General features: G+C 42.4%; 1 protein-coding gene across 9 annotated transcripts; it reads left to right on the forward strand.

Annotated features, from left to right (window-relative positions):
* Nucleotides 1-4,323: 4,323 nt before the first annotated feature.
* rbpms2a (RNA binding protein, mRNA processing factor 2a) lies at nt 4,324-12,538 on the forward strand. Of its 9 annotated transcripts, none has more exons than XR_007962094.1 (9): nt 4,324-4,861; nt 6,181-6,258; nt 7,458-7,496; nt 7,658-7,720; nt 8,624-8,774; nt 9,149-9,312; nt 9,918-9,956; nt 11,211-11,283; nt 11,599-12,538. XR_007962094.1 is itself a non-coding variant. In XM_052063366.1 (8 exons), exons 1-7 carry the CDS (start codon nt 4,811-4,813, stop codon nt 11,274-11,276), a joined length of 612 nt encoding a protein of 203 aa, XP_051919326.1. In that variant the 5' UTR covers nt 4,324-4,810; the 3' UTR covers nt 11,277-11,283; nt 11,599-12,538. The 9 variants fall into 9 exon arrangements, 5 of the variants coding, with proteins under 5 accessions (XP_051919326.1, XP_051919327.1, XP_051919329.1 ...); XR_007962096.1 differs by having other exon boundaries at nt 9,149-9,297; XR_007962093.1 differs by having other exon boundaries at nt 9,918-11,283.
* The last annotated feature ends 1,337 nt before the right edge of the window (nt 12,539-13,875 follow it).

Consider the following 13,875-nt stretch of genomic DNA (forward strand, 5'->3'; position numbering starts at 1 on the left):
ACTCTAAATTGTCCCGGGGTGTAAGCGCGGATGGTTGTTTGTCTCTGTAGGCCCTGCGATTGGTAGGCAACCTGTTCAGACTGTCGCCCGCCTACTGCCCGAAGAAAGCTGGGATAGGCTCCAGCACCACCCGCGACCCTTGTGAGGATCAAGTGGATCAAAAAATGAATGAATGTTTTTTTTGTTGACAACAAATTAATTGCATAGCCATTTATGTCAATTGGGGAGGACAGTAAATAGTAAAATAAACAGCACTCCAAATTGTTTTCAGTGAAGTCAAGGCACCATTATAGTTTGTGTGAAACTTTCAAATGAATATTACGGTAATCATTTTTAATATGACTACTTCCACACGCTATAAAATCATATCGAACCACCAGTGTTTACAGCAAACAATTATGGTGTGATTTTAGCTTCAACTTTTTGTCAGTCTTACCTGCGGTGGCCCTCTCTCACATTAAAACTTCCGCTCTGTACACTGTGCAAATTGTAGTTGTTGAATAAATTCATGATGGTACCGCAGGAGATTGAATTTTTCATATGTTGCGAGTGTTGCAAAAATGACAAACAGAGCGTAAGAGATGTCGTTCCCTCCTATTCTCAAACAACACGGCTGCCAGCTCCAGACCATCTCGATGGATTTTCTCATGTACACATTCCTTGGATTTTGATTCTCCATTTCTCAACAGAGATCGTAAAAAAGAACACCAGGTCTGAATTCTACTTACAAATCATTGTCACAATAAATGTTAAGCAAGTGAACTTCTACATTGCACTGACTGGAATATAGGCTGACATGATCAAATGAAAGTATAATAACAGTTAAGCTTGATGTAAGTACAAGGGTCACCGACCTTTTGAAACTGAGAGCTATTTGATAAATGAGAAACGGTACCAGTTAGATACACATAAATGACCCACTATTGTTTTTTGTGACATGGTTCAACAGCAAATTTGAACCGCATATGGCTTCATGTGTCCCAAAACGTGTTTTGACGCTGATTTTAACATCTCTTCACTTTTGTTCTTGCACATCAGGTTTTTGAGATACAGTATATTCATATTTGGTTTTTGAGTTTGTCCTATAAAAGATTACGCAATACAGATTTTACCATGCATTGTAATTTAGCACTTTGATGTTTCACAAAAAAATAAAAATCCCTTGTTGCTGAGCCTATCACTTAATTTATACATATTTGGTTGTTCGTCTCTGTGTGCCCTGTGATTGGCTGGCAACTGGTTCAGGGTGTCCCCCGCCTACTGCCCGAAGACGGCTGGGATAGGCTCCAGCACCTCCCGCGACCCTAGTGAGGATTAAGCGGTTCGCAAAATGGATGGATATTACTGTGAAATACTGTATATTCATATATTTTATTCATCTTCCGAGCCGCTTGATCCTCACTAGGGTCGCGGGGTGTGCTGGAGCCGATCCCAGCTGTCTCTGGGCAGTAGGCGGGGGACACCCTGAATCGGTTGCCAGCCAATCGCAGGGCACACAGAAAGGAACAACCATTCGAACTCACACTCACACCTAGGGACAATTTAGAGTGTTCAATCAGCCTGCCACGCATGTTTTTGGAATGTGGGAGGAAACCGGAGCACCCGGAGAAAACCCACGCAGGCCGGGGAAGAACATGCAAACTCCACACAGGGAGGCCGGAGCTGGAATCAAACCCGGTACCTCTGCACTGTGAAGCCGACGTGCTAACCACCGGACTACCGGGCCGCCCCATATATTTTATATTATTACTATTAATAATCATCTTATAAAATCGCTCCATGTACAGCACTTTGTATGCAGTGATGGCTGTTTGAAAGTGCTCTATAAATACTGTTGACTTGACTTGACTTGACTTAACCTAAAATACCAGCGAAACAAACAAGGGTTGAGTCTGAATCAGCGCCAAAAATAAAATTATAGCAAAGTTTACCTGCATCAAGGATTTAAAATAAATAAATAAAAATCTGTAAAAATGTGTTGACCTGTTTTAATTAATGATATTCAGTTGCACAGTTCGGACATACAGTCATAGGAGAAAGTAGTATTGGAACACTTATGACCGGTCTTCTCTCAGACTCAATATTCCAACATCAATCTTATGGGTTTTTTTTAAAAACAAATTATGGACCAATTTAGTGTTGAAAATGGCTTGCTATTTTTGACGATGCAATGTTATTGACTGAACAAATGTGATATTTTTAGGGTCTCCTGATTTTGGAAGTATACGAGGCTTCCGCTTGCACCTGGTATAAACAAATCCAAAGGAGGCATGCATGGCTCATGTGCTAGTAGTAGTGGTCATCTCCTAACTTCAAGGCTGTGGACTGGATCCTCAACCCTTGTGACCACGTTGAAGAAGAGGAGACAGTGTTATGGTAATACAAATGAAAGACCATTCCATTTTTTTTAGTTATTAGTAGAAATCAAAATGCTAATGAAGAGAATACAAATATTTAATAGATAATTACTAGTTAATGTTACCTGGGTAATTCCCTTTAATAAACATATAATGTGCAAATAAAATGTACTCCAGAACCCTCCTGATAAGATTTACTTTGAATTTCTGAGTTTAAAAAATGTTTTTCTTCAAGTTAATAGCGCTCCATTTTTTTCATTGTGGTAACGCTAGAATGACAATATGTAGGCTGCTACAAATATGACACTATGAAAAACAACCTAGGCCATAAATATAAAGCAATAGGCTCCAAAAAAATTGAACCTACGACGTTATCTGAACGTGCATTCTTGTGCCACTTGACGACCTAACCTCACGAAGTCGTACGTCTTGAACTTCGTAACCCAGTCAAATAAATAACGAATCTGGTAAAAACACATCTCAGAAAGATACAGCGCACATCTATAACAGACAGTGAATCAATACGTGTGGCGAATTATTGTAGTTTTAAAGGCACGTTTTAATCCAAATACCTCATCGGATGAACAGACAGACATTGAGCATTAGAACATACAATATAACATTTGTACTTGCATGACAAAATTATATTAGCGGCTTCCACGAGAGATTTATTGCAATATATGTCTTGGCACGTGTGTTTTCTCATTTGAGACCGAGCTGCTTCTAGTAGACAGGCACTCGTCCGCATCGACAACATTAAATAGACGACTTGCCTATTTTTAGACGAGATCCTTGCAGAAGGCCAGCAACTCCATGTGCGTCCCTCCTCCCGGCCCCTCCTCATCCTGCAGGTCTGATTGTTTCCACACAAAGTCCGGAAGCTGTCTGGTTGGGAGGAAACACATTGGCACACGTCCACGTCCACGGCCGCGTCACTTCGCAGATAGAAGCCTTTTACTCCATGTAAAACATATCGGCATTGTTGTTATTCCACAGGGACAAAAATGACGGCAACTCAAACCGCGCCTTGCGTTTTATATAGCCAGAAACCTAAACGTGTGTTGACGTGTGCGCGAGTGCTTAAGAAAGAGAACGCACAAACTCAATATGAGAAAATATTTAGACTCATGTCCAGCAGACATTCGCAATAATTATTGCGTGAAAGACCAGCATTTATGTATAGTATAAAACGGTATTATTTTTTTTTTTACATATACAGCTCGAAAGTGACTGCATTATATTTGTATGATCGTACGTTTCAAATTGGAATTTATACACGTATGTGTGTCCTGTATTCTCAAACAGGTCAGTTAATTAAAAAAAGCACAGCGACCACCTTGTTTTATATTATGATATACACTGCATTATGTATTATATTAGGTGTTTAAATACGGATCAATATATTCTTTATTTTTTAATGATGATTTTGCAATTGGAAAATATCCTGTTATCATCATTGCTATCTTCCCCAAATAATACAACGTTATAAATGGCCCGAAATAATAGACTAATGCACACATGCATCTCAAAATCACAATTACGAAACATTAATGATGACACAGATTAAGAGCCAGATAACGTTTTTTTGAAAGGTGTTTTTAATTTTACCTCATGTAATATGTATAAAAAATGCTATGTAAAATACGTTTTATTACTTACACCAAAAAAACGCTACCTTTAAATTCACCCACACCTGCCTGCACTTTGACTATCTAAAATAAAGGCTTGCAATCAAAATAGTTTTCCACACTTTTTTTGTTCAGTCGAAGGGTGCGCTTGTTGTTTTATTCTGATTTGAGACTAGACTGAGTATTTTTTTAAACAGAGCAGATCCCAAAGAAATCTTCCAACTGCGGCGGTGTCCCTAATAAAGTGGCGTTGTCCTTGGTGCTAGCCGATTGGTTGAGCGGGTGAGGGAAGGCCGACGGGGGCGGGGCCAGGCGAGGCCGACCGGGCGTGGGGAGTCTCTTTCGCACAGCTGAGGCGGATCTGGAGCCTGATTATGTCCCTGACGCACACATAATTGATGACCTAATTGCGGAGCGGGAGGAGGAGAAAAGTTGACTTGTTCCTCCTGCTCACATGTAGTCCCACAGCTGAAGGCATTGATGTGAGCCGAGAGGCTGTGAGCTTTTTATTGCACTTCTTTCCCCCGTCTTTCACCTTCACGCACGGCGCACAAATCCACATTCTCACTTTTAGTTTAGCGCGGCTGCGTTTGTTTTTCCGTCACACCCTTTTTTCCACCCCTTCCTCGCCTTCTTTTTGGGGAGAGGGACATTCATTCCTTTTGAAACGCGAATTGACGTCGTTTCGAAGGAGAAAAAACAAACCGCCAACGTCTTCACCGCCTCACCGTTCCACCTCGAGTTGAACGTCCTTCACCGGACTGTCACAGCCGCCGCAACTCACCACGGCCAACACGCACTCGGCGCTGCGGCGGCATCTTCAACATGAGCCTTAAAACGGACCCGGAGCCGAACAACGTATCCCTGGAGGAGGAGGTCAGGTTCACCTTTTTCCCTTTCACTCTGGCCGTTTGTTCATTAAACCAACCCATATAAAAACGTCTGCGGAAAATTTAAGGTTTCCTTTCTTGACCATGGCGCTGGTTTTAAATGATACAATTCCGAAAGGGAACCCTCTAAAAAATCATAATACACTGAGGAAATGCTGAAAATTCAAATTCGAAATGACAAAACTTTTATACAGTATAAAGTCAATAATTTTGAAGTATACATTTGGAGCAACTCGTTCAATAAAAGTACTTTCAAATGGGCAAAAGGTTGCCCACGCCCTCTAGCTTATTTTCAAGCATAAAAAAAAACAAATGTCTGTGCTAAAATTCCTTTTGACATAGTGTGAACAGGATGACTTATTCCAGTTCCAATAATTAGTCTTTTGTCCAGCTAAATTTGTGGACTGATTCTTGAGACATGACGAGGGTGAGCACAGCATGGGCCCTTCTTGTTGCTCCCGTTTTGCTCTTCTCTTAAATAAATAAAAATCCTGACAGTCAATTTTAATATTCTTGTTACTCATAAATTGAGGATGCATTGTGGTTTGCTTAAATATTCAAGCCGAACGGCAGTTTCAGTCTTCGTCTTCGGTTGTGATACCAGCTGCTCAGGCATGTTGGTTGTTGCAAAGGAGGAAACTGGTGCTGCGGCACCTGAAAAATGGCAGTGTAGGGCCAGGGGTCAGAGGAAGGAAATGGTGTCATGCTGTGAACTGTTGTCCAGCGCTGTTCCTCTGACGGTCCCATTGTAGCCAAGGCCTCCCCACCAGCTGAGAACTAATGGGCCCCCGCACACTGTTTGTTTCCACAGCCACTCTGGGCTTCACTCGGCATCGGCCCTCAATGAGCTGTGCACGCCCAGCAGGATGAGAGCCTTGTTTGGTTTTTGCTCATTTAGGGAGATCACAATGAGTGTTCTTTCACTAAAGTTTGAGTCACGGGTGACCAGTTTGTGAAACTAAAGAGCAGTTTTGTACTTCGGTTTCCAACCTGCAGATCAGAGGAGTGGGCATTGCACATTTTCAATAAAGGACTCTTTGAACCTGAGGTGGTGAACTCATTTAAAAAAAAAACACACCTAAATACATTGTTAGATGTGTAATGTTTACAGTGAGGACACTGGCAAGTGTCTAACTCACTGCACATTTCGACAGCTACTGTTTATCGTCAGAGGGGAACCGATTTGAATTTTGGCTTTTTGAGGGGAAAAAAAATCCACTTATGGTTTGTCCAAAACTATTCAAGTGAGAAATTGTGGAGTTGTATAATCTCATCTTGCCTTGTAACTTTGTCTCCAAATTTCAGGTACGAACACTCTTTGTCAGCGGCCTACCAGTTGACATCAAACCACGGGAACTGTATCTTCTCTTCAGGCCTTTTAAGGTAGGTCGCACGTTTAGAGGAGCTGTGAAATGTGATTCTGCAAAATAATGAATATTCACATGCCATTAAAATCTAAATGAAAGGATGTGGTCAGTGATTAATACTCAGATATTTTGTCTTCATTTTCAACATTGCTTAGATGAGTGAATATCGCAACCAGGTTGCTCCATGAAGGGATCAGGAATGTTGTCAGTGTTCATCCTGCATAAAATTCCTGCACGTAGACCTTTGTGTTCAATTAAATCGGACCAGATTTCACATGAGTGATTCATTTTGCACCAAATATAAATTGAAACAATATTTTGGTTTTTTTTTTGGGGGGGGGGGGTGAGGGTGGCCATTGTGCTGGGAGACTTAAAGGAAAATGGGTGCCTTGGCTCACCGTTTGGGAAACGCTGGTCTAGATGTGCAGTCTAACAAAGATTTAATCAAGCCGTTTTGTACATTGGAGCTGAAATCAAACTGTTAATGAGTCCAAATATTTGCATTTATGGAAATGAGGCCACTTCATTGTTCATCCACGGCTGTATTCAACTGGGCTCTCCGGTTCATAAACACCCCTCCCAGTCGTGTCCTAACGAACCAAATTGGAAGTGGTATCCCTTGCACATGGATGATCCTGAGGAATGTGTAAATGAGTAACCCTCACCACTGACCAACCAAGGCTGTGTGACCCAACTTGCCCACCGAAAAGGGAAAGTTTTTCCCTCATAGTGCTTAAGCATTTTGAAATGGCTGGCGTTTTGTTACAGTCGCTGCTCTGAAATTGTTGCTGCGTGCCTACCGCTGAAAGGTTGCGTGCAAGGAGTGTTTTTGCTTTTAAGTATGGGATTTCATTTGATTGATTGCAGGTATCTTTTTAGCTTTAATAAAAATGGCCTGTTAAGCTGTTGTCTGTGAAGGATCTTGAGCAACAAATTCTTCACATAGGAATGCCAGTCAAGACTCAATTTTATTTTTCTCCAATTACGTAAATGCGTTTAAAAAAGTAGCAAGCACACTGTATTTTTGGGGGGGTTAAAAAGTAGTCGTAATGTTAGCATAACAACAATTGCAAAGGGAGCCATGTTGGCTGCCAACTGATCTCCAGCTGAGGGCTCACAGAAGCAGGTCTCTCTTCCTTCGGCGAGCTGTGTTCATGCCTGAATTCCTTGCATGTGACTCCACGGTGGATAATTGGCTGTCTTTCTTCTCCACAGGGTTATGAAGGGTCACTGATTAAGTTAACATCAAAACAGGTGAGTCTCACTCTGTTGTTGCTAAAATTTGTGGACGGACTCTTCATGTCAATGGTGGGATGAATCATTACGATACATAGTGTCTCAATTCCTTTTCCCACTTGGATTTTTTTTTTAATGTAAAATGTGTGCTTGACACCCTCAGTATTTTTGTCTTCCAGCCAGTCGGGTTTGTAACCTTTGACAGTCGATCTGGAGCTGAAGCAGCAAAAAATGCTCTAAATGCAAGTATTCTCAATATTTCTCGACCCCCTTTCAAATCTTTTTTTTTCCCCCCCCCTCTAACATAAATCCAAAATAAGGGAGTGTTTTGAAGATCCTTTCCCGTCAATTTTCCACCAAGTCAACTCTTTCTGTCTTTTCATAATTCAATGGCAGGGACTTTATTGGAAAGATGGGAGAATCCTGTAGCATTACGGTAGTTTACTTTGACCTTGATACACATACACATTTTTAGTCTGGTGTAGCTTTCCTAATTTTGCATATCACTGCTTTACTATACTTGTTCTATAGCCACGTTGAGTGTTATTTGAACACATCTTCAGTAGTGTAATCTTATTTTTGTCACCAGTAGGCCACAATGGCAGTGTCTAACACACATACACTTTTAGCTTAGCCTTCCTTATGAGCATCACCTTTTAGACACACCAGATGGCGCGTGCACAAACGCACTCCAAAATACTTCTCACTTGCATGTGGGCACAGCGCTTAGGGCACAAAAACACAAGCAAGGTAAAACCACCCCAAAACTGCCACTTGGTCTCGTCACCGTCCCTTTCCTCGTCTCTCTCCTCCTCTTGGCTTGACGTGGCTGGATCCAATCCAGTCGCTCGAGTTTCCGGTTTCATCCCGAGGAAGAAGAGATGCAAGCGTAATTTGCAAATATGTTCAGGTTGTATCCTTCAGCCGGTCCTCAACTGTTCTACTCGAGTGGGCGCAGTCGAGAGGAATTGGGTGTCTTCTCCAGTCAGAACAGTGCAGGGCTAAAAGGATATTTGAAGGACACATCCTGAGTATTGAAACATGGCTGTAGGAAAGGAGACGGTGCGAGACATAACACGGGCCCCCTCCCCCGATCTCAGCCCACCTCCCTTACGATCCAATGTCCCCCTCCGTCTCTCCTTCAGGGTATCCGTTTTGACCCAGAAAGCCCACAGACCCTGCGCTTAGAGTTTGCTAAAGCCAACACGAAGATGGCAAAGAGTAAGCTGATGGCCACACCGAACCCCACAAATATCCACCCTGCTCTAGGAGCACACTTCATTGCACGGGACCCATGTAAGTTGAACGGCTGCACCCCTCTAGACTCGCATTCCCTCACGTGGGCAGTGCCAAAATAAATTTGTTGGTGCGGAAATACTGACATCAAACTCAATTGAACAAATCTAACACACTCTGCACATGCATGCGTCTCAATTCTCCAGCCGCTTTGCTTCTTTCCGGTTGTCATTAACTTTTCTGACCAGCATTCCTCTTAATGGGTTCACACATGCTAGTGGACGACATATTTGGTCAAATGGTGTATTTTACTTGAGGAAGATTATTGGTTGAAAGTCATTTAGTGGTTATAGGATGGGCAGCTACTGTAACAATGTCAACTTTCCATGATTAATGAATCGGTGTTGTTTCAATATGCGCCATTATATCCTCAGATGACCTGACAGGGGCAGCACTGATCCCAGCCTCCCCGGATGCATGGACCCCTTACCCACTGTACACAACAGAGCTGACCCCCGGCCTCCCTCATGCGGCCTTCACTTATCCTGCGGCGGCCGCTGCTGCCGCAGCCCTCCACGCCCAGGTGAGGGACCAGCCGGTGTGTGTCTCTCTTCTACCTTGCACGATTCCTCGTAAGATGTTCATCTCAGATTCTCTCGTTTTACATGCGAATTGTCAAACACTGCAACGGATACTCACAACTTCACTCTGCTCTTTGACAAAAGTATATAGTTTTCTCACCAATCTATAAACTATAGTATAGGTGTAACTATAAGACTAAAACGTATTTGTATTATTAATGAAGACCCATCTGACATGGCGCTGTTAAATTAAGTTCTGCACGCTTAACCTAAGGTTGCCAACCATCCTGTAAAATACAGAATCACTCCTGAATTGGTCAGTTGATGTCATGGCCTGTATTGAACCAATGCATGACCCAATTTTGTATCGTATTTTCGTTTGTCCAATACAAATGTCACTCGTACACCAAATCTGACAGCAAAGGGCAAAATGCAACACAATATTCATGTCAATGAAATTGTCATGGCGTGATATGTGGGAGCCCTACTATAGTCTTGTGTGTACCTGGCTGCTGCTGCTGTCACAGTTGCCTGGAGTGGAGATGCACAACGTAGCTGCTCACACCCACTTAAAACAACTGTAATAAAAATGTAACACTGTTGCGGTCGCTCCATCCCACAGGGGCCACACCTGTGGGGGCCATAGCCACGAGATGCCATGGTGGGTGCCCCTTATTTTCATTTATGAAAGTTGGCAACCAGACCTGTGTCAAGTCTAATCAAGTGGCTGAAGTGGCGTAAAACGCAGGGGTGCCCATTACGTTGATTGCGATCGACCAGTAGATCAAGGACTGGTCCCAAGTCGATCCGGGGGGGGGGGGGGGGGGGGGGGGAGTAGTATCTGCTTGTTAGTAATATTTTTGTGTTAATGCACACTGCACCCACATAATTCTATCCATCTCACTTTCACAAAAAGTAAAGCAGGTCATTTTTAACCTACGCAGTTACACGTCACCGGAAGTTGTTCATGCTCAGCAGTCTGCAGCTTGTGATCAGAGTTGTTGCTCTGTATCTTTTATCGTTATTTTTTATCGTTTATTTTGTACAATTAACCGCGGGGAGGAGCAAAGAATGCGAGTCTGGAGGGCCGAGAGAAGCATTTGAAAACGGTACGCGTGAGCTACGATAGTTAATAGGCCAACAAAGTGCGTAGCATGCCTCGGCGTCGGCTATTGCTCATCATGGAATGCGCACGTGTGTGGTAACTGGTTGATCATGGGAGGTTGGTTGATTGAAAAGTAGCTCTTCGGTCAAAACAGTATGGGCACCCCTGGTCTAACGTTTTCTAAAAAAATCAAGCTCCCCGTTTTCCTGGCCAATGTCCAAAAGATGCAGTTAAAAAAATCCAATACTTGAAGTGGCATGTACGCTGTAGTTATCTAATCCTGTTGACAAACCGTTCAAGCAAAATGCCATATCTGCTTTTTAGTCATTTCCAATTCATTGTGTGCCAGTTCCACTTGATTGAGCACAAGGGAAGGGAGTTCTGCATCACAAAGCCCTATGTATGACATAGGCTCTTTTGCTGGCCACTTAAGTCTAAGGTATTTGCTTGGCTGACCGAATGTAGCCAAAATGTGTGCGGGCGCATGGGCAAAGGGAGGTTTTCTAATTGGAATCCGAGATTATAGAAATTGCCGGAGTATTCGACTCCCATCATTGAGTTGTAGCCAAATTGCTAACCTCCTGACCATAAGGGTGTCGTGGCTTCTGTAACGGAGGCGTTGCAGTATATTCGTATTTGGAAAATGTTTAAATGGAGAGCTTGATCTCTGTTTACTTTTGGTGCTGCAGAGTTGTGCTCAGCTAAATGAAAGACTGTTCTACTTTAAAAGGAGAGGGTGGGGGGGGGGGAAATCTTGGAATTATGTGTTGAAGCACCTCATTGTGGTCATGACTGTTTGTGTGCCTTCAGATGCGCTGGTACCCGACTCCTTCAGAGACTTCCCAGCCTGGATGGAAGTCCCGCCAGTTTTGTTAGATACTTGGTGAGTAATCTTTGGTCAAACAGTGTGTAGACTGCACAATCCACCTTTCTGCAACTGCCAAACTGATCTTGCGCAAACGGTAACAACGCGATTGACTTAAATGTGTCAAACCAAATTTACGATGAGCTACAAGTGACTGGCATTAAAGCGGATTGAGCAAGAGTCTATAAAGGATGCAACAAAAGTATGGGTTTCAGTTTTAAGATTTTCTTCATGGACACGAACTTTGAGCACAGCTAAATTGAAGATGGTTGTGCACCATCCAATGTGTACATGAACTGTTTCTTAGACTATTTTTTTTTTCTTAACCTGCAGGTGTCTGGAAACCACACCTTTGTCCAGTTGAAGTGAGGTTTGCCAAGCTCGTTAATTTAATCAGGTTTATTTAATGGACAAATGTGCATTAGTTAACAGTATTTATATCTCCGCCAATTGTCGCTGGGGGGCAGTCGGAGTAGAAAACCAATTTGCTGTTGACAATCTCCATGTGGCCCCTTTTTGTGGTACATCTTAGCACTTGCAGGAACCTTTTGTGAACGAGTCCAAGCTCGTGGATCATTGTTGCTGAGGAAAATTAACATCGTGAAGTTGTAAAGATCTTCCCCCTGACCTCAAGTGTCAAGTCATTGCATGTTCAAGTCTTTTTGGCATGAATTTAGAACAGAGTTCTGCGTATCTTAGTTTGTGTTGCCTCTTTACCTTGGTCTGGGCAGTGAAATGTTTTGCCTCCCTGTAGCTCCTCGTCTTTCCTCTGTTCAATGGCTTATCTCGCATGGACCTTGTGAAGGTAACGCTGTGTTCTGACAATCCCAGTCCGTGTGATCCTGTCATTATTTGACCAGAATAAAGTACAAGTATTTTTGTACTTTTTGTGTAGTGTGTATATAAATATATGCATTTTTGTGCAACTTAAATGAACATGTTGAATGTTTAGTTGTGTTTTCAGTGTTCATTTTTGTTCCTGTAATCCTGTTAAAATAGTTTTAGAGGAAGAAAAGTGCAATTTGTTTAAATGGGGATTGGGTGTCTTTCCACCCCCCCCCCCCCCCCCCAAATGGAAGTATTCTGAACATGGCGTGTGCCGGTCTGCTAAAATGAGATTGCTGTGAAACGATCTTTCAGAATGTGAAACTGGACTACAAACGGGCAAGCAGGAATGGAGGGGAGAAATTTAGTTTGTGGTTTAGAAACATGTTTGTCTCTGTATCTGCTGTGCATAAGATGTAAACAAATGAATAAAAAGTGAATGCATTTCTTTAGTGATCAATTATTTCTGACGCTGAAAGCCAATTGAAGCTTTTCAAATGCAAGTGCATATCTACACACTTTCAAAACTATACTGTGTAGTCAGCTGATGTTCATATCAATAATGGATCCCAACTATTCATTTGTAATGCACCGAGGCATGAGTGTCTCTGTGCATCATGTGTGGAGTTGACCGCCTAAGCTGGTAAGACGCCATGCTCAACAGACCATAATGGCTCCTTCAGGGACTCTTCTGTGTGGCAGCTGCCTAATTGTACTGTTTAACTATAAACATTTGCTTACCATGCCATCTCAACTTGTAGAATGGTGCACCCAATATCAACTGCACATATCTGTAAAATCTGAAACTGAGCTTCCATTGTGGAATTGGGTCTCAAAATGAATGTTGAAGTTGTATCGAGAAAATTGGGTTACGTTTTTACTGTTTGCAAAACGGATCGATCCAGTTACTTTTTATGGGTCGCCATTGGTTATGTAAATTTCTTACCCCATCCTGTTTTTGTCCTATTTGGATTAGGTTCATCCTGGACCGATCACCAGACAATCAAGGGGTTGACTGAAAAGCAGCACAGCTGTTTGCTTGTACCAATGGACGTGTTCTTTACTGAACCCAAGATTGCGTTCTGGGGGGGAAGGTGGTTTGACAGAACCCAGACAAATTCTGGAAACGTGCAAAGTACTGGTTCAGACCTTCCAGTGAGATCTATTTTGTAGTTTAACGGGGTGAAAACAAAACGTCAGGGAATGTATGTAGCATATTTCCCCAAGAAATGGCCTTTCTTCTGTCCCTTGTGTAAATCTAAAGGCATGTGTGGTTCATTTAACTTAATTTTGCACAGATCTGGATTGGCATGGAATCAATATTGACTGAAGATGTGTGCGACTGCAAGGCGCCCCTCCAGCATCAGAGGCTACAGTCTCATTTCAGCACATTATTATCCTATGGATGGATGCTAAAACAAAACAGTTTAAATGTCTAAATATGTCACCTGTAAATGATAATTGCAAATGAGCGCCTTGGGGCACAATCAGACAAGCTATATATTGCTCTTGCAGAAAATATAAGGGCACTCTGAAGTATTAAAGTGATGACAAAATGAAATGATATAGTTTCAACGTTTACATACAAAAACATTCAAGAACACTGAACGGTGTTATTTTGCATTAACAAGGCAACAGCATACACAGTTTAATGCTGATTTGATTGGCCGGGTAAACTAGTGGTTCTTAGTTTTGCAATTAAAGCAACCTTGAAGGCGAAAGAAGCCGCGGCAATCTGTTATCGAAGAACGTTGTTGCCACCTCCTGTTTGAGTGCGTGCATGAC

This window comes from Hippocampus zosterae, chromosome 4 (genome assembly GCF_025434085.1).
Source record: "Hippocampus zosterae strain Florida chromosome 4, ASM2543408v3, whole genome shotgun sequence".
In the NCBI taxonomy this organism is placed as follows: Eukaryota; Metazoa; Chordata; class Actinopteri; order Syngnathiformes; family Syngnathidae; genus Hippocampus; species Hippocampus zosterae.